Consider the following 27,060-nt stretch of genomic DNA (forward strand, 5'->3'; position numbering starts at 1 on the left):
CCATGACCTTGATTTTTAAATCCGATTGATAGTGCATTCTTCTATTTAGTATGTAAGGGAGGGACCATCTTAAAAGTACACACAAGAAAATGAAATTAAGTGGACTGCAACTTTAAAAAGAGAAAACATCCTATCTTCTGATGGTCTCACAACTACTGCCATCATGGGTATGAATGGGTAGGTGTGCCATGCGGTGTAAAAGCGCTTTGAGTGGTCAAAAGACTAAAGCACTATATTTATATAGCTTAAAAGTTGAAGTCCATTTACTATTACATTTTAGATAATAATGGAATATGTATTATTTCAGACTATTAGTAAATGTGTCCATAGAAAAAAATACTTTTGGGGTATATATCTGTAAAATCAACCCATATTATCTACATGCACAAATCATTTTTCTTTATCACCTTTTTTCTTTCTGTTGTTTATGAATGCGTACACGTTTGTTTGTAGAGTGTCTTCAATGCATTCTGCAATTATTAATGTTTAAAAGATAATATAGCGGTTTAAAACATCCAGTCTGCAGTTGAAAGTGTAACAAAGTTGCACAGATGGAGTATGGTCGAGATATTCTGCAGCCCTTGTCTCTTGTTGGCCAAGCCAGTCAAAGACAGATTGCATTACCTGGCAACCAAAATTGTGTTTTTTGATATAGCTAACCTATAAATGTATGTCATAAAGTATAGGTCTAGTAATTGGTTTAACTAGCCTAGAGCACAAAAAAGAAAATCTACCCCACTTTGTTCCTGTAGAGACGTAACGGCAGCAAACACCCACCCATGTGTCAGACTGGTGACAGATGAGGACTTCATTACCCTGCTGCTCCCACAAACAGTGACTGTTCAAAGAGACTGGCAGAGGGAGGCAGACGAAAGCACGATGGTGGTTTTAATGTAAAACAATCAACCCATTATGGTTTACATTATGTGTTTAGTATGACGAAGATTTGGATTAAAAGAGTGGCTTCGGAGGGGCAGACTCTTACAGACTGTTTTTGTGGCAGCCTCTACATTTCCTGAACGCACGCGCACATCCATTCAGCCGTCGCGAGAATGTAAAGAGTATTGGCGGCGAAGGACTGGAAGGTGTGGCGGTCGCTGCTGTTGTTCAGCTGTCACCCCTGCTGTCATCCTCCTGTGTGTGTGGGTGTGTGTGTGTGTAGGTGTGTGTGTGTGTGTGTGTGTGTGTGTGTGTGTGTGTGTGTGTGTGTGAGAGAGGGAGAAGGACACTACGAGAGTGCGAGGGAGCGCGCGAAATAGAGAGAGAGAGAGAGAGCGGAGGAGAGAAAGAGAGGGAGAAGTTTCCTCTGCTCTCGGCGCACGTTCACGTTTCGTTCACTTCACACGATGGCACGCCTGTGTCCGCGTGCATCGCTGGTGCCTTTTGATCCTCGCCGCTTTCAAGGAAACTAAGGAATCCAAAGAAGTGTCAACCATGGCAGAGTTTGGGGAGAACAAGAGCACAGTCGGTCCACCGGTTGCTGGCTGGAAAGCTGCTTCAGGGGGAGCCGGAACGAGGCTGGAGACGCACCGAGGAGAGCCAGTGTCAAACGGAAATTGTAGCGTGCCAGACACCGTGAAGAGGGTCCAAAACGAGTCCAGTTGCGAGTCCCCAGCGTGGGAGAACGCAGGTCCAGATTCAGTTTCTAAGACAATCCCTCGACGCAGCAGCCTGATCAAGGTAGGCCATCATTTCCCCGAGACAAAGCTAATATGCTTCAAAATTTCAGCAGAAAGCTTTTGACATAAAAACATGCCTGTCAACTCCAAAAATGAGACAAGTCAAATATTTAACACAAGATTACAAAGTAAGATGAAGTCAGTGCAATGACAGTGAAGCACTACAAGTCCTTGCAGAAATGTTGTGCTGTAGCCTTGTGAAAAAGAAAAAGAAATCAAACCCATGACAATAACACCCATGACACTGTAAAGCAGCTACTCTACTGAACATTCTCAACCTGTAAATAAACAGTTAATCCAGTATGACTGTGCTTCCTGTCAGGTTCCTCTCCATCTGTGTCGAATAGCAGAACAATCAGTCACCTCATCTCACTCAAGTCACTGTGCTTAATGTATTTACACAGAGAAGACGTATGTTGTGCGTTCAAAACTCCTGTGAAGAGCATTTTGCCTTTTTGAAGACCTCTGGTTAAACCTTTTACCTCTTTTCTGATCTTGTCTTGTACATTGGCAGCAGTTCAGATTGTGAGGCAATGCAGCCTTTTACAAGGTTTTACTTTAATCTCAGTGTTCGGTCTGTTGTTTTAAACTCCCATTGTGTAGAAACAAAGAAGGACTGACGTGAAGAGACTGATGATGTTTTCTCATTTGACACCACAGTTACTGTCTTCTTTTAATTTTGTGGACACAATATCCAATAAAGAAAAATCAGCAATAATAATGCATCGCACTTCTCGGCATATTGCAAAATGTTTAAAAATTGCAGTGTCGAATCTTGACTCTAGTATTTTGATAGTATTGTATCTCGGAGCCTCTGGTGATTACCACCCCTAATTCATTGTTTTTCTGTCTCTTTCATGACCAGCAAAAAATCCTCACAGAGGCTTTAAGATTACAGTCAGGCTATAGTGTGTGATTTCAACTTGAAGTGCAACACTTAAAGACCAAACACTGTGACAAACTGGTCCCTCAAAAGTTGGACCACAAAACACCTACAACTCCATGTCAGGGTTTTACAATAAGAAACTGTTCTACACATTGATATGAAGCAATAACATTTATTAGCATACAATGTGTTATGATATGATACAATGCGATTGGATAGAATGTGTGACACAGTTTCATTTACGAAAGGATCTGATACAGTATATTGAGTATGATACAATACAATATCATGCGGTTCTCTTTTCTTCCTACAACACAACACCGTATCATAAACATGGTAGGATGAGAGCTACAATATAATCTGTAATCTGAATCGTCCCAGGCGGTACTCGCATGCTGTATACGTTTACCTGACTTAACTGTTGCATTAATGAATACTAAACACTAAACACCAAACTATGTGTTTGATTCAGAATTTGGATGTGCTGGCAGCGTTTTCTCCAGACGCTGACTTAAGCAGGCGTTGTCACTTATTGCTACTCCATCAGCTTGGAACGAGGAGGAGGAGGAGAAACTAATAAGTGAGCCCACCTGCTGTGGTCTTTGATTAGAGTGTGAAATTGCGTTTACTCCGCCTTCTTTGGCTCACAGTTGAATGCCCCCCCTGTTCAATTAACCTCACTGCCTACACTGGTTTCAGCTCACATTTAAGAAAATGTCAAGTGGGTCTGCACAGAGTCCTGGAAAAAAAAGATATGTGTTCATGTTTGTGTTTGGACTCAGAGTACATTAAAAGTTCTGTCGATTCAATAGCATCAATAACTCATCCCCTGACTTTTTACATTCTCAGTTTCAGCCTCTAGGCATGTGGGAGGACTTATTTTGACCCCTATACCCCCCCCCCCCCCTCCCCCACCCCCCACGCACGCGTTGTCTCCAAAGACACGATTATTTGAACATGGCTTCATCTGTGTCTGATTGGCTCTCGCTCGAAAAGACAGGAAAGCGAGCCAGTTGGCCAATTTCCTCACAGGGTTCATGTTGCAATATTGCTATTAAGTCATGAGCAGTTTGTGATGACACCTTCCTTTCCCTTCCACTGCAACACACACATTAACACACAACCGTTTCTCAACTCTCTGCCTACACACATGCCTGCTCTTGTCTTTTTTTTTTGTTTTGTTGTTGGTACAGCCAGGATTCAAAAACACTCTGCTAGCTTCAGTGGAGCTCCGGCGTCTCATGCTGGGTCAGAATTGGCGTTAAATAAGTTCTGGCTCTGCGTGCAGCTTGATATCCGCTGCCATGTTTGATGTGCGGTGTTAAAATCGCTCCAGAACACAACCTTCACCCTGGGTATTGCCTGTATGTGTATCCTGTGTAGTGAAGCAGAATTCAGCATGCATTTGTGGTGTTATTATGCATTTGACTTCTGGATGTTCACTGGGCACATTCGACGCTAAGAATGCTCAGTGAGTGATCAGTGGACCGTCAAGCTCTGCTGTGCGTGTATATGTTTGTGCTTTCCCTGCAAACATGTTTGTGCTTTGAGTTGCAAACACCTGAGGCTTTAGATGGATGCAGCTCAGTCCAAGAATGGAGGAGTTATGAATCCACCTGTCAACACAACACTACTTTTGTTTTTTCTCTGTTTGCCCAACTCCTCCTGTGGCTAAACTCAGCAGTCCACACAATAATAGTATGGGTGGTATGTAGGCAGATAAACAGGAAGCATGACATTCCAGACCGGCTTTAACAGGAGTCAGGGGATCTTTGTCCACTCTGTGTGTGTGTGTGTGTGTGTGTGCACACTCCTGTACGCAGCTGAAGTAATGAGTGCACCCTTAATGTCATTTAATCAGTATGTACTTCATGCCGTCCACTGTCCTCCCACTTAGTCTGTGTCACTGTGGTGTCCGTGAAGGAGACGCAGAATCATCAGGAGCCCACTCAGTTAGTATCTGTTCAATTTCATCTTGATGAAGATAACCATCAGCAACTCTCTCTCTCTCTCTCTCTCTCTCTTCGTTACAAACACACAGACTTGCACAGGCCTGCCTTCTAGTAACACACAGCCAGGCATAACAAATATCTGCTTTACAGTTCTCTCATTACTCATGCCAACATTCACATTACCAAAGTAATACTGTGTGTGTGTGTGTGTGTGTGTGTGTGTTCATAAGCAAGCTTAACTTTGCATTTCCTATAGAATTATGTTTTTAACAGGAATTCATCAGTCAAAAACGGCCTTCAACTCAATAGAGAGGCGGTGATGCTTCGACCTGTTTAAAAATGTGAGGCCTGTTTCGGTATTTTCAGAAAATCTTGAAGGGGTCTGTGGATGGCTAGGTTAGCTTAGCATACACTGTTGGAGGAAAGTCTAGAGAGCTAAGCTACGTGTCCTTAACTTATAAAAGATATGATTTTATTTCATCCATCACGTCTTTAAAACGATTATACTTCTTCAGCTTGTGTTGAAAGTTAACTTCCTGCAACTGATAGGCACACTTATTCAAATGTAACATGTTTGATAAGTAAACACAATTGAGTGAGCTAGGCTCGCTCTTTTGTTAACTTCTAAACCTTTTTTTTTTTTTTTTTAAAGCTGCCCGTACATGAAAACATGCCTGAACTCTTTAATGAAGCTGTGTAAAAATGTGAAGGTATATTTGGACATTATCATCTCTCATCTGTACGAAAACCAAAGTGAAAAGAGAGTCTGGCTAACTGTTTCAAGTTTGTACGCTAACACTGCACGTTCGTATTAAAGTCGTGGTGAAATGTCCTCCCACACTGTACGAGGAAATACTTTACGATTACTGAGGCGGCAGCATTGGCTGGAGGCAAGCTGTTTGAGTGAGAGCAGCACAGAGTACCTCCTGCAGTTCAAATCAACATCTTCCACTAGCTTTAAGCCGCTTTTAGCCTGCATGAGCATGACCCTGCACGGCACAGGGAGCGGATACATCTTCTTACTGATTGAAATAGAGCCCCACGATATAGTACACTGAGCTGCTCCACATATACACACTACGTTTATAATATGAAACCAAACCATGCAAGTGCAGAGGTATACTGTGTGTGTGTGTGTGTGTGTGTGTGTGTGTGTGTGTGTGTGTGTGTGTGTGTGTGTGTGTGTGTGTGTGTGTGTGTGTGTGTGTGTGTGTGTGTGTGTGTGTGTGTGTGTGTGTGTGTGTGTGTGTGTGTGTGTGTGTGTGTGTGTGTTATTGAGCCTCACCAAAACATCATGGAGGTGTGTGAAAACCTCGCTCTGTCCTGTGATCACTGATTTGGAGCCTCTCGCATTGCTCCAACCACCTGTTCTCGATTGAAGTAATCCTCCCATCATCTGTAAATCAGCTGACTCTGTGGTTAGTTTCTCTGACTAGATGACCTTTTCAAGTCAACCGTCTACTTGCGTGTAAGTGCATATGAAGCTTGAGAGGTTTGAGGCGGCGAAGAGCATCTGCTGCTCTCCTTGCCACATGGGTTTAGTCGTTTATCATCAGACGGAGCTTTTACCGTGAATTGTCACCACATCTTGCTCCCTGAACTTTCTTCACATACGCCGAGCTGCGACACAATGACTTGACCACAGAGTTTCTTCCTGTCCTGTCACCTACAGCAGTTACAAGCATGTGAAACCCCCGATCTAAAAAAAAAAAAAAAACCCCAACACTGTTTAATTAGTACACTTTTTTTGTTGCGAGCAAGTCAATAAAGCGTAAAAGTGTCTTCGTTAAATACAAAGTTTTTGGTCATTAATTACTCTGATTTTAGTCTAGAAAAAATAATCTCTCATCATTTAACATCCGTCAAAATGTTTTAGCTGTGTCAGCACTTCCTGTATGTGGCCTTTTTTTACGCACACTTTGCTTCGCCTCATTAGAAAGACCGACCTTGTACACTGCATGAAGCATCAGTGCTGTTGCTATGGTTACCTGCAATTTTAAAGGCTACACCTTTTGCGGTGATACAGAGAGCAGTTAATAAGTGGAACTTTTACCTCGTCGTCTGTTTAAATGGACACCTGTGAGCCAATCAGAATCACTTATGCCAGCACCATGATCCGTTTCTAAAACACACACTCACAGGTATTGTTAGGAAACTTTGAAGCTCAACAGTTCATTTTTTTTATCCATACCCGTTTTCACATTTCACATCAGATCTTTTTTGTACAGTCCTTAGCTCGTCTTTGACAGCCTTAAATGGTTGCTATACATCATCGAGAGTCCCAGTATGTCTCCTCTCAACCCCCCACGCTCATGGTGTGCTGCTCCAGGGTGAAACACTTGAATTCTATACACCATTCATCATCCATCAGCACAAGGCCACAGTAAGACAGTTAGGCCTCCCCAACAACTGACACGCCTCTATTCTTCTTTTTCTCTCACCTAACAGCTCTCTCTCTCTCTCTCTCTCTCTCTCTCTCTCTCTCTCTCTCTCTCTCTCTCTCTCTCTCTCTCTCTCTCTCTCTCTCTCTCTCTCTCTCTCTCTCTCTCTCTCTCTCTCTCTCTCTCTCTCTCTCTCTCTCTCTCTCTCTCTCTCTCTCTCTGATTTTCTATTGTTCTTAATCACAGCATCCAAGACAACGCCCACTTACAACCTATATCTTCATTCCGCTGACTCAGAGACGCTGCAATTACTGTGATGGAGCTCGTCGCATGTATAAGAACAAACAGTCCTACAGCATGTATATCTTGCATGTACGCTGGCTCATGAAGGCCTCGGGGCTAATATCAAGTGTAGAGTTTCTGCCACTGTGTGCATTAATTCATGTCAGCCAGAGGAAATGTGTAGAAGTTTCTCTCCCCTCTTCCCCCTTTTATCTTTTTCCTTTGCTTATCCGGACGTTGTGCTCTTTCTGAAGCCAGTAACTACACATTAAAACGACGCAGAGCACAAGGCCTCTGATTGGAACGGCTCGGTAGCCTCGCATTTCCATTTTACGGCATCACAGCTGTTTTCAACGTTCTGCGAGAGGAAGAAAACTACAAGCAAGTGTAACAAACTGCTGCTGAATATTTATCAGCTCCGACTCCAGAAGGACACGTGTCACGTTCAGTCGCCATGGTTTTCTGTCTACAAACAAACGGAGAATGTGGCAGAGCTGAAAAGTGGCGATTTATAAACAGGCGTAGAAGTCGCTCCGGCAACTAGCGTTTGTCGGTGGAGTATTGGAGAGCTACACGGACAAACCAACACACAAGTGTGTAGTGCTCAGGACGGCGTACGCTTCTAGGGTGTAGATTCTAAACAAAGCTTCAGGCTCTGGTGAGGAACATTAGGTTGTGTGGATTAATTAATTTTGGCGCCCCCTTTCTTCCAGAACATATAGAGCAGAGTTTTCGATTTTCTTTTTTCATTTTGGCAAACAAACCACTCTCAATGAGTCTTCGGCCTGGATAAATTACGTAAAGCCTGTATCGGTAGCTCTTAATGTAGCTCTTTACCTCGTCTGACACCGACCTCATGGCAGAGCAAGGAAGACAGAAAAGTCTGTTTGATAATCAGCTCGAAAGTCTTTTTGATTTGTCTCTGTCCTTTCCTTACACTATACCTGCATCTTATCCCTTCCTGTCTTTACCGTCATGAAACTCACTCGCTCATTGTCAGGTTAAGAAAATCATTCAACTCAAAGCGAGCTTCTCTTCGCTGCCTCAAAGAGTATAGTGCTATTCAAAGATATTTGCTTGATGAAATACTGTTGGTTACAGCAGGAACATTTTCTGTCACACCTTTAGGTTGTACACTATCACTTTCACATATAAATGTGGTTCTTTGTTTGTCTTTGTTGTCACTTTAGTCGTCTCTCAGCGGAGCCACAGGAAGTTCCCTGTGAGGGGCTGATGGGCCACTTCCTGTTTTGAAGTGCAGTAGTTGTCGGAGGACTCATCTTGCTCTCTATCAGAAAAAAACAAAAAACAAAATAGAGGCTTCTGAAGGAAACATAAAGTACACGGGAACAAAGATTAGGTCAAATGGAAGTGAGGGTTTAGTGTGTGTGTGTGTGTGTGTGTGTGTGTGTGTGTGTTGTGTGTGTGTGTGTGTGTGTGTGTGTGTGTGTCTCACATTTACCTTTTTGTATTTTATTCACGTTTATTTATTTGTGCCTTCCAGTTTTTTCTTGTCAGGATGCGTTATTGAGAGTCTGCAGTGACGTCAGAGCTGTTGGGTCGTGTGTGGGAACTCTGCCTCCGTCTCTGCCAGTAAACGACGTTGTAGTTTCACAGAAGTGAATGTACGTAATAGACAGAGTCCAATCTCAAGAGAAACCTGGTCCGTGTCTGAAATTAAAAAGCCTACTACTAAACTAGTATGTCAAACTACCTGTTAGCCTGACATTTAGTAGCATGTAAGTAACATAATGCAATTCCTCAACTTCCACTGGCTTCATCAGTAATGTCTAGCTCAGTTGTGCCCAGACTACCTGTTAGAATCACTTTATATCTTAAAGGAACCTTTTGTACGTTGATCTCTTGAAAAACAACGTAAATACATTTTATTGTAACTATTGTGTTCTAATTTAAAAAAAAAAAAAAAAAAAAGGTCAGGCTTTGTAGATCAGAATCAATCATTAATAAAAGTACATCAAATACTTAGATATTTCTTACTTCTTTATCTGTGTTTTTTTATTTGTTTTTCTCAGAATCATAACGTGGTAAAGTGCTTTTGAAAAAGCTTTCTGTATTGAGCTCAGGTTATTAAATTGTTAAACAAGAGTCTGCTTGTTTGCAAAAATTATGCAAAGGTTCTTTTTCATAGTTTATAAAAAATGCTGAACATTTTCTGTTTGAGGAATATTCAGCCCTCGCTGACATGAAGAAGAAAAATAAGAAAATATGCCATGTGAATGAGGCCGCGGGCCAAAATATTATGATTTTTATGATTGAGGTCGGGGGTCGCAAAAAAAATCCCCTCAAGGGCCACAAATGGCCCCCGGGCCGTACTTTGGACAACCCTGGTCTAGCTTATCCGAGGAATATTGTTAAAAGCAACACGAGGAGGCTCGTGCAACCGTCAGGTCATATATTGACTTCATGACTGTGGCAGCTACACAGTAGTGAACATTTTGTTTGGCCACATGAAGTCGCACAGTAAGAGTGATTTTAGTACGACTGAGTGATGTTGTTGCTGCCTTGCTTTCGTTATGAAAGCAAGATGTTGTACACGGCACATCTCAAATTTGATGGTGTTACTACTAAATAGTTAACTTTAGGTCCATTCTTGGCTAAATGGAATTTGAGTCAGAAGCTGGCTGAACACGACGCTAACTTTAAAGTCAGACAGACTTTACTCTTTATTGTCCCTGACCATTTGTCTTTTCAGTTCAAAATGAATTCAAAACTGGACATTTACTGCAATGACACCAAAGCATCATCCGAGCTTCACACTCTCAGCAGGTTGATGTCAGGGTAAACGTGTGAATGTGTACCTGACCACATCAGTGTCTTGGGACTCTCCAGACTGTATACAGTGATAGATGCTGCCAGTCCTGCTTATGTCACATACAGGCTGATGAAATCAGATTTCACCTCTGTCACAATACTGCATGGCAAGAGACGGCGTGATTGATAAAAAAAAAAAAAAGCACTGTGCACTTCTGTGTAAAGGTGCACGAGTCAAGTCAATGATTATTGGCTGTGCGGCTCACTTTGCGTCAGAGGGAATTTCCCATGAGCTTATTAGAAAACGCTTAGAATCCAGGACTGTTTCCAACATGAGTGAGATCAGATTTTCATAGTTTTGCTCCCTGCTGCCGGCCCTGGAGTTACATCTGACGGCTCCTATTTGAGGAAGAGTTAAATTTAGAGGTGTTTGCGAAAGCAGTCCAAAGGGGGCAGGTTCAGTTTTTAATGAGAACACAACGTCAAAGAAGTCAGCACTTCATCGTGTTAATGGATCACCTGCCGCCTACTATCATTTCTAGGGGACGTAAGAGCTTTCACTTTTGCTTTTGCAGAGCAAGGTTTGAAAGGGAGGGGTGGTCTGTAAGTTCACGCCCCCTCTTACTGCCTCTATCAAGCCCCAAGGCACCATGGGTATTTTTAGAGTATCACCCCCCCCCCCCCCCCCCCCCCCTCCTTCCTTCCTCACCACAGCAGCTTAAAAAAAAACTTGTCGCCGTTGGTAACACTTCTCCATCCTAATGAGGCATTCTGTGAGGATTTGTGATGGAAACGGTGAATTATGCTTCCCCCCCTTTCCTTTCACGTGTTCATTCATATTCTTCAGATGAAACACGGCTTAAGCTCTTTTAACTCTCTCTCTTTCTTTCTTGTCTTTCTCTTATCTCCTTCTGCCTTTCATATCCCGCAGAGTTCTTTCAGATCAAGGGTCCCCTCCTTTCTACTCTCATGAAAGACCCGAGTGCGCTGGAGGCTCATGTGAACTCTTATTTGAATGAAATCAGAGGCATGCTGATGAGATTAATCAGACACTGATCAGTATTCACAGATGCTCATCATAAATATTAAAATGTCAATCAGCCCGGCGCTGATGATAGATATGAGCTTTATGTTTGAGCAGACGCTGGACGCTGGATGCAGAGAGAGAGAGAGAGAGAGAGAGAGAGAGAGAGAAACGACACGCTGGAAAGGAGCCTCTTGAACTTGGAGGGCTACAGCCTGCGAACATGTGTTGCAGAGGTCAATGACAGTGACGGAAAAATCTGAAGGCTGTCTGTCATTTTGACGGATTAGAATCGCCGGGTGTCCACTTCTCCTTTCTAACGCTCAGCAAACGATCTACTGGCCCATTGATCACGCTTTTGCCTGCCGATCTGCTTTTCATAAAAGACTGAGAGAAACGTCCTCTGCACTCTGAACACACTTCTACCTACTCTGGTCTGTTACATTCTGAATATACACACACTGTGTCGGTACCACGGTTTTCACCGCCCTTCTTACGACCCAATCAGTCCACCTTCCTCCTGGATGAGCCACATGTTTATTTTCTGAATTGAATCGATCAGGACTCCACTGTATCCGTAATTAGAAAACTACACCCACATGTTTATGCACTTATCTGCACGCACATGACTCTCTGCGGGGGTGACATCTGAACGTTCAGTAAATCAGATGGTGGGCTCAGATAAACTGATTGGGTCTGCCGTTGTCATCGTGGAGGGGCAGAATTAAAACGCTGCAGCCTGCCGCCTCTGTCTAGTCGGGTATGATTAATGGTATAATGGTGAAGGGCAAGGGCAAGCAAAGGCTTTTATCATCAGGAAAAACAATAACAGATTGGGAGGAGGAGGCATTATGTGGAAGACCAAACAATCTGTGTTTATGTATGGTTATATAAGCTGATGTGCTTTATAATCCTTTGTGATCCATTCTGCTCGGGAACAGTGATTGTCAGGTCTAGGACGCTCTTTACACGGATAACTGACTCTCAACCTGTTTCTTCTTCCTACGCCCACCCTGCTCCTGCTTCATCCTCCTTCCATCCATCTCTCCCTCCTTCCCTCTCTCCTCATCAGGATGGGTCACGTGCTGGTCGGGACAGGAAGAAGACCGTGTCCTTCAGCAGCAGCCTGTCAGAGAAGAAGATCAGCAGCGCGGCAGACTGCATCCACTCCATGGTGGGTCAGCTACAATGTGACCTGTTACATAAAACATCAGCCTGACATACCTTTTTATGTGAAATATTCAATGTGCAATGGATGCATCTTGGGTTTCCGGGGAGATCACACGCTTTCGATGTTGTCAAACACTGGAGGGAGCTTTGCGCTGAAAGCCACAAGATTTACACCTGATCCAATTATTTTTTGTTTTCAGGTTGAGGGCAGTGAGCTGAAGAAAATCAGAACCAACTCTCGTGTTTACCAGCGTTACTACCTTTTGGACACGGGCCTGCAGGCTCTCTGCTGGGAGCCGTCAAAGAAAGAGTCAGACAAAGCCCGGATCTCTCTGGACTCCATACGGGAGGTTTGTACCCAGAATGAAAGAGTTCTAAATCAGACTTTTATTATGAATAACCTCATTGATTCCTATTGAGGCAAACGCAATACTTACAACCCTGAAGCGTGTTGAAGACAACGGTTGATTTGTTTTAACGATCTGATATTAAATTCTAGGTACGGACTGGTCGTAACACAGAAACCTTCCGCACCAGTGGGGTTTATGAGCAGATTTCTGAGGACTGTGCGTTCTCCATCATCTATGGGGAGATGTATGAGAGCTTGGACCTGGTGGCAAACTCTGCTGAAGTGGCTAACATTTGGGTGACTGGCCTGAGGTACGACAGTACAAAGAAGCAGAGCATTGCTTACACACACGGTGTAAATGTGCACCAGAAACACATTCCGTGTTATTACTGCATCAATAGTCTCGGGATGAAATCAAATGTCTGTTCAGCCTTGACATTACATTCTCTGCTACATACAACATTAAGGCTCAAGCTAACAGCATTGTTTATTTTTTACCTATCAGCTGAAATGGGTCATAATTGAATCATTTGGATTGTCAGTCAAATCGGTCGTAGTTGCCTGGTCATACTTTTTTTTTTTTTTTTTTTTTTTTTTGGTGCACATGAACTCTAGCCAGAATCAGAGAGAGGGACTTAGAGACACTCTGCCTTTATATGTTAAGGTAAAGAGATCTATGAAACCATATCTTCTTATTACTTAGCAAATTCAATATTTAGAGAGAGAATTTTACATCTCTGGTTTGTGATTATGGCATCAGGTCATTTTTGTCAATGAAAGAGAGTTAAACAGCAGAAACGTGTTCTTCAGTCTTTACAGTAATCCACAAGGAATAATGGATTTGATTGTTGAACTGAAGGCCCTTTCTGTGTGACATTAGTTTTGCGTTTCATAGATCGTTAGCAGGCAGTGATCGGCTGCTTTTTTTGCACAGAAGAAAAAAGTCATCTCTACTATAAACTGCCTTGCAGTCTAACAAAAGGTCTTAGTCAAGTCAGTTTATTTATGTAGTGTTACATGAGGACTTGTCCCAGTTATCGTTTATGAATGTCATTGAACTGCCTGACACGGACATTTGTGTGATGCAGTATCTGTCCTGTCACATTTACCTTGTCTCCTCATCTTCCGTCAGGTATCTGATGCAGTACGGGAAGCACGCCCTCGACATGCTCGCCAGCAGTAAGGACAGTCTTCGTCTTGTGTGGCTGGAGCAGTTGTTCTCCTCTGCTGCTGATGCAGACGGACAGAAGGAGGAGGAAGGGATCCACTTGCAGTCAGCCGTTAGGTTGATACTGAGCGTAAACCCTGGAGTGAGCAGCAGCAAAGTGGAGAACAGGTTCAAAGAACTTCAAAGACTTCGAGAGAAAACGTGTGGCCTCGACAATGGATCTGAAATGAAAGAACACGTCGAAACCAAAAGACTGATGGGAAAAAATGTAAGCGTCACCAAGCAGGAGTTCATTGAGGTCTTCCATGACTTCTGCACACGTCCAGAAATCTACTTCCTGTTGGTGCAGTTCTCCAGCAACAAGGAGTTCCTGGACACCAAAGACCTAATGAGGTTCCTCGAGGCTGAGCAGGGCATGGCTCAAGTAGGTAACACAAATAAAGAAGGCATTAAAACAGCAGAGGCCATTTTTACTTGTTAACCACCATATCTCAAACCTATGGAAGGGCAGGACTCAATGAGGAACAGTCATCTGACGCACCAGTGTGGGATAGAAAAAGAGACAGAAAGACTGAAGGGGGAAAGCTAGTTAGATATACAGACAGCAACAACATTTACAAAAGATAATGGAGACTGAGCCGCAATCCTGATTAACATAGAAATATGACTTATTGGATGTTAGCAAAAACATCATGTTAATCTTGTTGACTAAGAGAAGCCTGAGCCAGCCCTTACTATAAATGTGATTCAGAAGGAGAGGGGTCTAATAATTTAACAATTTCTTGTGCCAGCTTTTTTTGAAACATGAAATCCATATTGGGCGAATAAAACTTCCCAGGGCAGATAATAGTGAAACTACGTCAAGTCAATCCAAGCCTTTCTGTCGTGTGTTGTTAGACTCTAGTTTGTCCTGCCTTCATAGATCCCGTGTCTCACTTTGCCCTTCAGGTGAGTGAGGAGACCAGCTTGAAGCTCATCCAGTCCCACGAGCCATCAGAGGAGGGCCGGCAGCAGGGATACCTGTCCCTCGACGGCTTCACAAGCTACCTCACTTCTGCAGAGTGCCAACTCATTGACAGGGAGCACGACACGGTGTGCCAAGACATGACCCAGCCTTTATCCCACTACTACATCAACTCCTCCCACAACACCTACCTCATTGAGGACCAGTTTCGAGGTCCATCCGATATCTCTGGCTACATCCGCGCCCTCAGGATGGGCTGTCGATGTGTGGAGGTGGATGTTTGGGACGGCCCTGATGAGGAACCTATTGTGTGTACCGGCCACACGCTTTCTCCACCTCTTGTCCTGCGCTGTGTGTTAGAAGCTATTGGAAAGTTTGCGTTTGTGGCTTCGGACTATCCGTTAATTGTGTGTATTGAGAACCACTGTTCGCTTCAACAACAGAGAGTGATGTGGCAATATTTGATGAGGATATTTGGGGACAGGTTATACATAGATCCTCCAGACAAAGGGGCGCCATACCTGCCGTCGCCACATGACTTGAGGCATCGAATTCTACTTAAGGGTAAAAAGCTGGGGCCAGGTCCTGATGGGCAAGACGGGGAGGTAAGTGAAGAGGATGAAGGGGCAGAGATGAGTCAAAGGATGAAAGCAGCTAACAGTGTAGGGGCAGCATCAGGATGTAATGAGAAGGACGCAGCGCAGAGAAATGTCCCTTTAACACCGGACTCTCAGTCTAATCCTCTTCCTCTTCCTTCCAAACGTTTCCAACTATTGAAGGAGCTGTCTGACCTAGTTACTCTTTGCCACTCAATCAGCTTCATTGACTTTTCAACCTCATCCCAAAGCCAAAAACCATGGGAATTGTGTTCCTTTCACGAGTCTCTGGCTGTGCATCTCGCTGGCGAGAGCCCTGGCGACTTTGTCAATCACAACAAGCACTTTCTGTCCCGGGTACACCCCAGCCCCATGCGTATTGATTCAAGCAACATGAACCCTCAGGACCTGTGGAAGTGCGGTTGTCAGATTGTTTCTATGAATTTTCAGACAGCAGGCCTGATGATGGACCTGAACACGGCCTGGTTCAGACAGAACGGGAGCTGTGGTTACGTTCTGCGGCCTGCCATCATGCGGCAGGAGGTGTCATATTTCAGCGCAGACACTAGAGACACAGTGCCTGGTGTGTCTCCACAGCTGCTTCATGTCAAGGTGTGTAGACCATGAGGATCTTTTTAAATGCAATGAGCACAAGCCTTATTTCTTCAGAAACTTAACCAATAATTCCAATTTATTTGAACTTATAGCCGTACTTGAGTATCAACAGCATCGTGCAGTGTGCTGATCTCCCTCTGTTCCTCTGCTAACGGCTGAGGGTTTGATTAACGGCTGATATTAAAACCCTTCTGTAATGTTCTTGTGCAATGGGAAATAACAGATCTTGAAAAACTTGGTTAGAGAATATTTTTGGCTAATGGGATTCTTTAGGGGACGACCAATCAGATCAGACTTGGCACAAGTGGGGACCTTTTTTTTTCTTCCTCTCTCTTTGTTGGGGGGATTCTGAGCGTTAGAAACACAGACAGATGAGAGAAGCTGCATGGAGCGGAAGTACATGAAAACAGAAACCTTTTTTTAGCGATTAGCAATTGTGAACATACTTTAATTGACATAAATGAGATATATGAACCCTAAAAAGGGCATATTATGGGACCTTTAACTCATGTATTTTTAAAAAATTCTCTTTAGAGTATACTAGATTTTATTTTTATCCTTCCTTCAGGTAATTAGTGGCCAAAACCTGCCAAAGCCACGGGGTTCTGGGGCCAAAGGCGATGTGGTGGACCCCTATGTGTACGTTGAGATCCACGGCATCCCAGCTGACTGCACAGAACGCCGCACCAGGACAGTGACCCAGAACGGAGACAACCCAATCTTCGACGAGAGCTTCGAGTTCCAGATCAACCTGCCGGAGCTCGCCATGGTTCGCTTTGTGGTGCTGGATGACGACTTTATTGGAGACGAGTTCATAGGTTGGTGTCAGGGGTCAGAAGGGTAAACTATGTAGCTTTAGAAGAGAAGTGTCATAGTTGGAGACACTTGTGATAGTGTGATAGTTGGTGTATGTTCATAACTCTGTACACAAACTGAGCTCAGAGGAAAATGTGGAAGATTAAATGCGAAGCGTAAAGTTACGGTTGGGGTCTGAAACAGTGTTCAAGGGATCCCTTTTTTTCTTTGAATAACATTTGTTTATTTAGTTTAGAAAATATAGCATAGAATTGTTTCACTTCTCCAACTTTCAGATTTCACTACATAGTGCACCTTTAAGTTGTTAAAAAGGGGATTAGACGTGTTACATGTTTCTGGCTATGAATTAAAATGTAATCTCCCTTCTCTTACAGGTCAGTTCACCATCCCTTTGGAATGTCTTCAGCCAGGATACAGACATGTGCCACTGCAGTCTCTGACAGGGGAGGATCTTTCCCACGCCAAACTGTTTGTCCATGTCGCCCTCACTAATCGAAGAGGAGGGGGGAAGCCTCACAAACGGGGTCTGTCAGTGCGGAAGGCTCGCAAAGGGAGGAACTACCCAGCTCTGAGAGACTTGGGGGTACGCTCTGTCGATGAGGTTTTCAAGATGGCTGCCCCTCTGCTCAGAGAAGCCACCGACCTGAAGGAAAACATGCAGGTGAGCAACAGGGAAGAGTGATAACGAAAATGAAACTTGACAGGACGTTTAACAGACACCAGGAAGTTGTATGACAACAATATTTTAGAATAGATCTTGTGTTTATATGTAAATCAGTCCTTTCCAATCATCTTTGTTGCACCGTGAAATCATTCGCTTAGTTTTTTTCACAATACATGAATAATGATCATAGTGGATATCTAAATTTCTCTTCACCATTTTCAGAATTTAACAATTATCGTGTATATAACTGTAAAAGAGAAGACAGAAGCCACGTGTAGCCATGAATTTTTCAGATTTTCTGTCTAAGATATTCAACCAAGGTAGCAATTTGTTCTCTTTGTGCTTTTGTCAGCCTGAGGCCATTAAACCATAATTACATGTTCAGTCAGTGTGGAGAGACATGCATACAGTGTCTTCGTTTCTTTATTGAAGCTGCAGGAGAGAACAGCAGGAGAGCAAATCAATAGATGAAGGAAAAAGATAAATACCTGTTGCCGTGTCACAGTGGCAGCTTTTGATGCGCTGTGTTTTGTTTGTGAGGTAGAGAGAGTGACGGGAAATCAAGAGAGAGAAACGGGGATGGAGAGGAGATTTCATCGTTGTTTGTCTTCTTTCTTTCCAACAGCACTCAGTGGCAGTTTTCAGGGAGCTGTGTGGGGTGTCAGCAGTGGCCAACCTCATGCAGTGCGTTCTTGCTTTGGGCTCCAGGGTGTCAGGACCAGACGGGGCACCGTTACTCCTGTTTGACCTTAAGGACCACTACCCAAGTCTGGAACCCCAAGGGCCCCTACCAGATGTCCTCCGTCGGGTTGTTTCAACCTATGAAATGGTAAGAAAGGTTCCGCCCGCTGTGGAGGACATCATCCTTCGTACATGAGGCGCGAGCCCTAACCACTTCACCACCAGCGCCTCTGGTTTATATACCTTTGAGAATTGCATGAAAAGTAATGAGATAAAACAGAATATACAACTCATAGACTGTATGAAACATGGACGTAGTCTCAGTGACATCACTTATTTGTTTTTGAAGAGGGATTATGAAGCCCAAGAATGGCGGTCACAAGATTGGAAATGCTGACTCCAACTAACTTCCAGCGAAGCTAGAAGCACAAAAAGAGGAGCAGCTGAATCAACACCATGGATGTTGAAACATGCCTGTCTAGCTTGTCACCCAGCTAGCGTATTAGAAACAATGAAAGCAAAAACAAAGGCAGCACACCAGTTTAAGGTCAGTGACAGGATTTAGTTAAAGTGAAGCCTGGCCTCCTGGCTGAAAACAGCATTACATCTTCTGTTTCTGCCATCTGTCTGGCTGCTGGCCGCAATACTTTTAGAATTGATGTTTGCTCAAAGTGCACTTCGTCATGTTTCATATTTCCCAGGAGTCTCTTCGGTGGGATGATGGACAGACGGTATGAATTGCCAATTTAGAAATACTATCCAGCGAGCAGTATATGTGCTGTGTGAGTGAGGGAGAGCAACAGAAGCTGGCTGCAGTTGAGATGAATTGATCTGTTTCTGGTCTTATTAACTTATGATGAAGGTTCACGTGTATAAGCTGTGACACTTTAATTTAACTACGGTTATTTGTAATGTCTGTGCGTGTGCGTGCGTGGATGTGTGAAAACTTCCGTTTCTAGCCAAGCGTGTCAGGGTTGAAAAGGCTCACCCTCCTGCTGAATACCATTAGCATAGATTTGAATATTGTTCTTCCCACACCTCTATCCTGACGCCTGCAAAGATGCGCAAAAAATAGTGACAGGAAATAGGTACGAGTGTGTGTGTTTTATCTTTGTGTGTGTGTGCCTGTGTGTTGTATAATTGGATCTGGTCAAAGTAGAGTACTGTAGTTCATCCCTTATTTGTCAGACATCTTTTTTTTTTTTCCCCTATAGAGGGGTCACGTTCCCGCAGGGTTTGTTGTGAGAGGAGGAGCAGAATTAATCAGGCAGAGGCTGCTCACGTTATTTCTCTCTGTGTGTGTGTGTGTGTGTGTGTGTGTGTGTGTGTGTGTGTGTGTGTGTGTGTGTGTGTGTGTGTGTGTGTTTTAACGTGTGTCTTAGCTGTTAAATTAGTCCCTGTAGGTGCCCTACACACCTACATGTTGACTTTGCATTTTGTGGTTTCACTGCTGAAAGTGTGAACTCAATTGGCCATGATCATAATTCTAATGACCACCACATCACAACAGTGTTTAATTTAATAGTACCCAACCTCCTCTGTGATCTGTTCCCACCCTTTGGTCTGACTATACAATGTTCTTAAAGGGACACTTCACCCGTTAAAACATGAATCTGCGGTCATAAGCAGTATGTCGTAGATAGGTGGAATCATTTTTGAGGTTGGTGCCTTCTTGGCCGAGAAAAGGCAGAAACTATCGTTTTGGCTCATGTGGATGAAAGATGACAACTCCCAGAATGCACTGCACCGTAGGACACTCCGGCTGACATACAGTTTTTAAAGGTGAATTCACGCGGTGTCAGACACATCGGGGAAAAAAATCAACGCTCTGACTTGTAATATGCACTTCAAACACACGCTCAAGTCGACTGTTAGTCGAGCTTTCAAACAATATGGCCGACGTTAAGTTACGATTCTGGCAGTAAGGTCCCGCCCACTCATCTGTAATAGCACTGTAGCTTCAGTTGTCGAAAACAAGAGGAACTAGTGATGTAGTTTCACCCCTGATAACCAAAACGGGCCCGAAAAATGAGGAATTTTGCGTCATCGGAGCCTCCTCTTCAGACAGAAATACAGAGCTTTCGCAACTCAGGGAAAAATGAGTGCCAGATGCACGATCATTTAAAAATACTGCCAGGTTTCTAATGATACAGAGCTTAATGCAATTGGGTGAAGTATCCCTTTAAATTGCAGGTATGTGCGTGTGTGTGTGTGTTAAAGTCTAATAGATGTCTCCCTCTCTGCAGATGGTCCAGGCGAGCAGAGCAGTAATTGAGCTCTCTGATGGAATCTTCGACAGGATCCTGCGTGTGCAGACGATGGGTGTGTAGGTTTGTGTGTCAGTGTATCAGTAATGCTGATATGTGCAGAATGTGGGCTGTGCCTGAGTTCCTTGTCCACGCATGATAAAACTCCCACACGTACTCTTTAACAGTGCAGGTATCTACCTAGCTTTGGAAGCTTTTGTCATTAACTTAATTTGTTCATTTCTTTCCTTGTCTGTTCTTTTTTTGGCCCTCTAATCTCTCCTTTCCTTGAACTCTAAATGTTTTTTTTTTTGTTTGACTTTCTCTCCTGACTTTCTCCTTCTTTCTTGCTCTTCCTCTAGATGTCATCTCTCCTCTTCACTGGCTTGTTTCTCCTGTCCTTCAATCAACCACCATATTTATATCTGTCCTGTCCTCTGCTAACATCTTATGTCTCACAGAAGGTTGTCTGCGTGTTTGCCTGGCTCCGTTCATCTGTATGTTTTAGATGGACCGATTTTAAATTGGCACAGTTCCCTTCATCCATCACCCTTAAGCAAAGGGGCATCACGTCTGATGTTATTTTTGTGATCTTTGGCAGAGGTTTGTTTGCATGGCACAGCCCCAAGGGTCATCTGACATTAGTCACAGAAGCAATAAATTTACACACACGCACACACACACACACACACACACACACACACACTCTTCATCCACATGCCCCTCCCCCTCATGATTCAGTCTTCAGCTGTCACCCTGGAGAGTCTGATTGACAGATAAAGTGTTAACCAGAGAAATGGTGCAAAAAATAAACACATTAATTTTTTCGACGGGACTCTCCAGGTGCCGGATTTTTAAAAAAGCTACAGCTCCACACGTCATGTGTATTTACAAAACGCCTCTTGAGAGATTCATCTCAGCATTTATGGGTTTTCTGAGAGTTTGTAGGTTGAAATTCAGACAGACTCGAGAGCTTTTCAGACCCCCTCTTGAGAGAAGTGTGAACAGTTTAGGCAAGAAATTAAAAGGAACCTGAAGTGAGGAGATATTTTAAGACTGTAATTAGTATTGTTTACAACGGCTTCTTTTTCTTTCCAGACAACCCATCCCAACCTTTACTGAACTTTCTTTTAGCTTTCTGGAGCTACAGTCTCTTCTTGTTGATCAAGTAATGGGAGACATATTCATCTGTTGTGTTGCTCAGTTTTGCACTTCAAGCCAACTGCTGCTGAGATGCTGTGTAACCACATTAGTCTTGATTGTTTATCTCCTATTTTATAATTCACATGTGATCACATGTAGTAGGTAAGTAAACAAAGTGAAAATGTGATAGTTATGCCCTGTGCTATGGGCAAAACGCCAGCAAGCTAATCTGACTAAAAGCTGCCACAGAAGCCTGAAGCCTGAGCTTCCTGAACAAAGCTCTTTCTGTGCATACAAACTTAAGATGGCGATCAGGTGATCCCGAAGCGGAGGTCTTCCTCTCAGGCTTGGAAGAGGGGGGTGGGCAGCCTTAAGCAGGTCAACTGAGAGGGAGCCGTGGGAAGGCTAGTGGCAGAGATGGATGTCTGGAAAATCAGAGAAGAGAGATGAAGCACAGAAGACGAACGCTGTAGGAAGATGAATAGCTGAGTTAGATAGCTGGAGGCCGGGTTGAGAGGACTACAAGAATGCCAGCGAAGAAGAGATGGAGAAGAGAGAAACATGAAGGCTGAAAACCTGTGAGATGCTCCCATTTCTGGTTAAAAGTTTTAAGTCACTGACCACACCCGAGAATGATGTCACGGTGTATACCCTGAATAACAAAGATGGAGCTCCTAGTACGGCGGCAACGTGAGATGTCAAACCTCAAGAGGTCTAGAAAAACAAAAAGTTCCTTTCTCTGTATTGTACACGTTGTTGTTGAATGTGGAACCATCTATGAAAAATACTAATTCTTGGTTCACAAGTTCTATTTTCAGATAACACTTTCTGTTTGCATTCAACCACTTTTTAAATGTACATTAGCATTTGCTCAGAAGTAGCATATGGGCCTGTGTCCATTAGCAGCTGTTCTTGCACTGGCAGCAGCCACAACCTCAGTTTTCGTGGGCTTCTCACTTGCACTAACAGTTGCTAAACTGTTTCACAGCACTTTCCCTGCCCTTGGCAGTGACCATTAAGTCTGTTTTAAATTGCTCCATATGATTTATATAATTTGCTTTTACTAAGAAAGTCTTTCCCCATTCTAGCATTTCCAAGCTAACGTTACAGTTAGCGAAAAAAAGACACCCCTACTATTGTATAAATCAACAGTGAAAAGCATAGCATTCAAATGAGTTTCACTGTTAGCTATGAAGTGATGGAATGTGTTAACAACTTCTTGATGGTGTCATGATACAATTCTATTCTACAATTCTACAATACTATTGTTCATTCAGTTACTGATGCATCTGAAGCATTTCATTAAAAACAATTAGTCAAATTCTCTATTGTTAAAGCACTGACAGCCTGCAACACAGCAGTGTAACAGTATTTAAGCCCACCAACCTGAGCACGACCGGTGAGGACATTGGCCAAATTGGTGAACAGTTGGAAAAAAAAAACTGTTTGTCAGATCTTTTGTGGTCAAAACTAAAACGCTTGGCTATTGTTCCAATATTTTGAAATACTTCGAAGGACGGGATGAGAGAGAAACACAATGGAAGCACAGGGAGTCACTGAATAGTTTTAAGGGTAAGAAAAATGTTGTGAATCATGTGGTCATGAAACGTCAGTACTTGAAATAAGATCAAGCCCTCAACCACCATCACCAAAACACAAAATACTTCAGCCAAATGTTGTAGAACTTTTTGCCTGAGTAGCGTTTAGAGACTAGCACTTCACAGAAAGGAGCACTGAAGCGAAGATCCTCGAATGGCCTTTAAGCCTAAGATACATTTGTTTGTTTGGATTTTACATTTCACAAAATGCTAGTAAATGCACTGTACTCACTACTTGTCGTGTGCTCCCATAATGCCTGCTCACAGTTCAGAGAGAGGACAGGAAGGGAAGGTTGCACACTTCCTGTTGTGTCATGTGACAACCCCCCTGAAGGTTATTTTGGCCTGTGGGTTGGGACCCTGTTTCTGTGTGCCCACTGTCCCAGGATTAACGAGGAAATAATGTTCTCTCCATTGGCTTTGCTTGGTTTCACAGGAAAATAGACACACACACACACACACAAACTAAACTGGCACGTAGGCTTTGAGTTGCCTAGCAACCATTTGCTAAAGGTTATTATACAGGCAACTTCTGTAGGTGTGTGTGTGTGAATATGGAGCAGTGGCAACATATGTGTGTGTGCAGGTGTGTGACAGAGAAGGATTATGTGTAAAGAGTTTTTTAATTATCCTCACATTCAGTCTGTTTACTCTGTGTGTGTGTGTGTGTGTGTGTGTGGTCTACAGCTTGGCATGGCTAACGTCTGGGCTCTTGTTGATGGCTCTCAGCGATGTGTGCCCCATGTTAACCCACTTCCAGGTTTCCATGGTAACAGTAGGACAGCGGCCTGGGGCGGTCAGATGAAGCCAGACACACAACAAGACACAACAACACAACACAGTGCACGTACTTGAGGTGGCTGAGAGCCTCACTTTTACATCGGTGTATGTTGTTCAGATGTTTCATCAACTACAAACATTTTTTAATCCCTTTCTTTGTCTCTCTGTTTTTCTCTTCTCGATGCTTAAAGTTTGGTTAAAATGGCAAAGTTAGAAGACTTGCTGCCTCAGTGTGACTCCAGTCTAAATTTCAATAAAGAGGGATTAATTAGAAGTAGATAACAAAAATCAGTGTGGGCGGAAACATAGAAAGACTGTGCTGATAAGGGCCCCTTGATGGGAAGCAGTTTCATTAAGTGGAGGCTTCGATGCAGATAGGAGATGCGGCAGAATTCCCTCGAGTCTGGAGTCTGGCTGTAGTGGAGTAAAGTCTGCAGGTGGATGATGCACACTATTCAAAGCATCAATGGCCAAACTTTGTGAAATTAGCTTGGGAGGGGACAAGGGGACTTAATGGTAACTAATGGTCTGTTATAAGTCTTCAACTTCAAATAACTGCATTTATCTGATAGGAACTTCAGTTGTGTAAAAGCATCACTTTTTATGAACGACAGCACAAAAACAAACCACACACACGACACATCACATTCAACATCCAAAGTGCAGCCAGAGAGTACTGAGTGAGTAAAGCTGATTTAAACGCACGTTTAAGCGGCACACGTTCTGATTTCTCTCATGTTTTTCACTGTTGTACATTGTGTGGTGTTCGTGGCGGTCGTGTGTTTGCTTTAAATCCTAAAAGGGACCCGTGTGCCCAAGTCTTTAACTGATGAGTCCACAGAATCAGACGCATCCCTTTGTCCCCCGTTAATTACAGCATCAGTGCTGACGTGCTGACTTTAAAAAACGACCCGTCAAGTGATGACGGTGGTTCGTTTGAAATGAGAATCTGACAGTTAGTATTGCTGTAACATCTGATCGCCTTGAGGTAGATCTGCCATAAAAACACTGAAATGTTCTCTACAATGCTAATGCTAACTGAACTGAAAGTGTAGGCACAATGTCATTCGTAGGAACACTTTATTTGAATAATAAGGTGGAATTAATGATCCACTGAGCGGCCTACATCCTGTTGTAAAGGAGGACACAAAAAAGGTTATGATGAAATATTTGGACAACATGGTTGATACCCAGGAGATCAGAACAGACTTTGATCCAATCAGGGTTTAGTTGCTTTTGTTTGCATCAAAGTTCTGATCTGTGTTTACAACTTGAACAAAAAAGCAGTTTATGCTACATACAGTAGATTAACTTGTTTAAAATAAACAAAGTATAACCTGCTAATCCTGCTTCTCTTGTGTGTGGGTTTTTGTTTGTATGTCTATGTATGTGTGTATTTACTTCTCTAGCCATGGAGTTTCATGAGAAGCTGCAGAGTCTGGCCATGAAGGAGGGTCTGAAAGGTCGTAAGGTCAGCAGAGCTCTGGAGAGTTTCAGCTGGAACATCACCATCCTTAAGGTCAGCTGGAACACACTCGCGCACACACACACAAAACCCCAAACAGCCTCAAGGGTAGACCGTCAGAGCATGTTTAGCCTCAAGCGAACTGCTCATACTTTTGCTCTCTTTCACTTGTACTCTCTGCACTCCCTTACCCCTCTGGATATCCCCTGTCAGGGTCAGGCCGATCTGCTGAAGCACGCCAAAGCCGAGGTGCAGGAGAACATGAAGCAGGTCCACGATGCTGCTTTGACAGGAAACCTAACCAAGGAGAGCATGGGAGTGAGAAGAGTGCGCTCACGTCGAGGACAGGATGACAAGCCCAACACGAGTTCTCAAGCACCCTCTGTGTAGCAAACATCCAACACATCATCACAGACCAAACTGCCATCATAGCTGCTGTGACAAAGCTCTTTGTTTTTATTAAACTTCTTGTCCTGCCTTTGTGGAACGCTCTCCCGACACTCTGAAGGAGCTTAAGAAAGTTTTGTTTTCGTTATTAGGAGGGACAAACAGACGAGTGGATGAAACTAAAATTGGTCCGAGTGAAGCCATCGAGCGCCCACTTGTTGCACAGATCTGCTGATAAAAGACACAATAAAAAGGAGGGATGAATGTAGTTTAAAGCCAAGGCTCAGTTTGTACTGTATTAAACTGTAAATAATATTTAGGTCTATTAACCTGTTATGTACAACTTTTCTTTGAAAACAGGACTAACGTTTCATTTTTCAGGCAGAAAGCTTCAACTGAAAGCTCTGGGAAACCTTTGAAAAACTGCCATCTCCACATGTTAGTGACCATCGAGCAATATCAAGCGAGGATTCAGAATCAGGTCCATGTGAGGGTTTTCTTGAAATATATTCTTGATTATTAAATATATAAGAACAGCGAGAATCTGTGGTTGTTTAAGATCTTTAAAAGCTAAATCTCTTAAACCATTGCTGCCCCTCCACGCCTGTTTTATGCAGCTGTACTTAAATCCTGCTCTTCATCCTGTCACCTTAAGGTCTGTTGTCTTCTCTATCTCACTAACTATTGTTGCCTCTCGTACAGTATTCTATATTTTTGTATTTCTCTAAACCTACTGTGCTATTTAAACCACTGTTGCCACTGTATTTATCGATTAACTCTGAATCTGAATGGAACAAATCCCTTTATGTTCAAAGTGCTTACTTTGTGTTCAAAACTCTGTACAGTATTTTAATATGTTATTCTATCCTTTTGCTGTGAAGAATATTTTACATAAGTTATTGATCCTGAATGAAAACATTCCAGATACACGTTATTAAAGGCGCAGTAGATAAAGTTTGACCTGTTCAGCTCTGTGATTGGTTGAGGATCCTATGTCACAGTCAGGATGTAAATAAACTAGTTTTTAAATGAAGGATGCTCATGATTTGTTTATTTTCTTTGTGCTTTAGTTTATTCATATATACCGGCACGTTCTGTGGAGTGCAAATGACAGTTGGGGACAATCTACTGTAAAAGGGATGCAGACCTTTAATGCTGCAACATACAGAACATCAAAGCCTCCAATCAGCTTCTGTTAATGCAGATTAGGGTTGAAAGACTGGTTTACTGAAATAAGGGATTTGCATTTGTGCGCTTTTCTACATCCTATGCTTCAGTCGTAACTCTGAACATAAAATGGTAAATGGACTTGAGCTTGTAAATCGCTTCTCCAGTCTTCCGACTACCCAGAGTACTTTTACACCGCGGGTCACACCTACACATTCACACTGATGGCCGAGGCTGCTAAGTAGTGAGACCATCAGAAGTGACTCATTCATACA

General features: G+C 43.2%; 1 protein-coding gene across 4 annotated transcripts; it reads left to right on the forward strand.

Moving 5' to 3' along the window:
* Nucleotides 1–872: 872 nt before the first annotated feature.
* Nucleotides 873–26,651, forward strand: LOC306839425 (inactive phospholipase C-like protein 2). 4 transcript variants are annotated; one of them, XM_079368143.1, is made up of 13 exons: nt 873–1,176; nt 1,225–1,680; nt 12,049–12,150; nt 12,347–12,496; nt 12,646–12,806; nt 13,628–14,087; nt 14,612–15,835; nt 16,407–16,656; nt 17,029–17,315; nt 17,944–18,147; nt 20,246–20,321; nt 25,176–25,285; nt 25,445–26,651. In XM_079368143.1, exons 2-13 carry the CDS (start codon nt 1,435–1,437, stop codon nt 25,619–25,621), a joined length of 3,447 nt encoding a protein of 1,148 aa, XP_079224269.1. In that variant the 5' UTR covers nt 873–1,176; nt 1,225–1,434; the 3' UTR covers nt 25,622–26,651. The 4 variants fall into 4 exon arrangements, with proteins under 4 accessions (XP_079224269.1, XP_079224268.1, XP_079224270.1 ...); XM_079368142.1 differs by having other exon boundaries at nt 873–1,170; XM_079368144.1 differs by having other exon boundaries at nt 873–1,166.
* The last annotated feature ends 409 nt before the right edge of the window (nt 26,652–27,060 follow it).

Source organism: Symphodus melops, assembly GCF_947650265.1.
Source record: "Symphodus melops genome assembly, chromosome: 18".
NCBI lineage: Eukaryota > Metazoa > Chordata > Actinopteri > Labriformes > Labridae > Symphodus > Symphodus melops.

Excerpts from the sequence above, each read along its gene's own strand:
- LOC306839425 (XM_079368143.1), top strand. The coding sequence starts at position 1,435 with ATGGCAGAGTTTGGGGAGAACAAGAGCACAGTCGGTCCACCGGTTGCT. Across the intron at positions 14,088-14,611 it reads CTGAGCAGGGCATGGCTCAA|GTGAGTGAGGAGACCAGCTT; the intron begins GTAGGTAACACA and ends TTTGCCCTTCAG. Across the intron at positions 20,322-25,175 it reads CCTGCGTGTGCAGACGATGG|CCATGGAGTTTCATGAGAAG; the intron begins GTGTGTAGGTTT and ends TTACTTCTCTAG.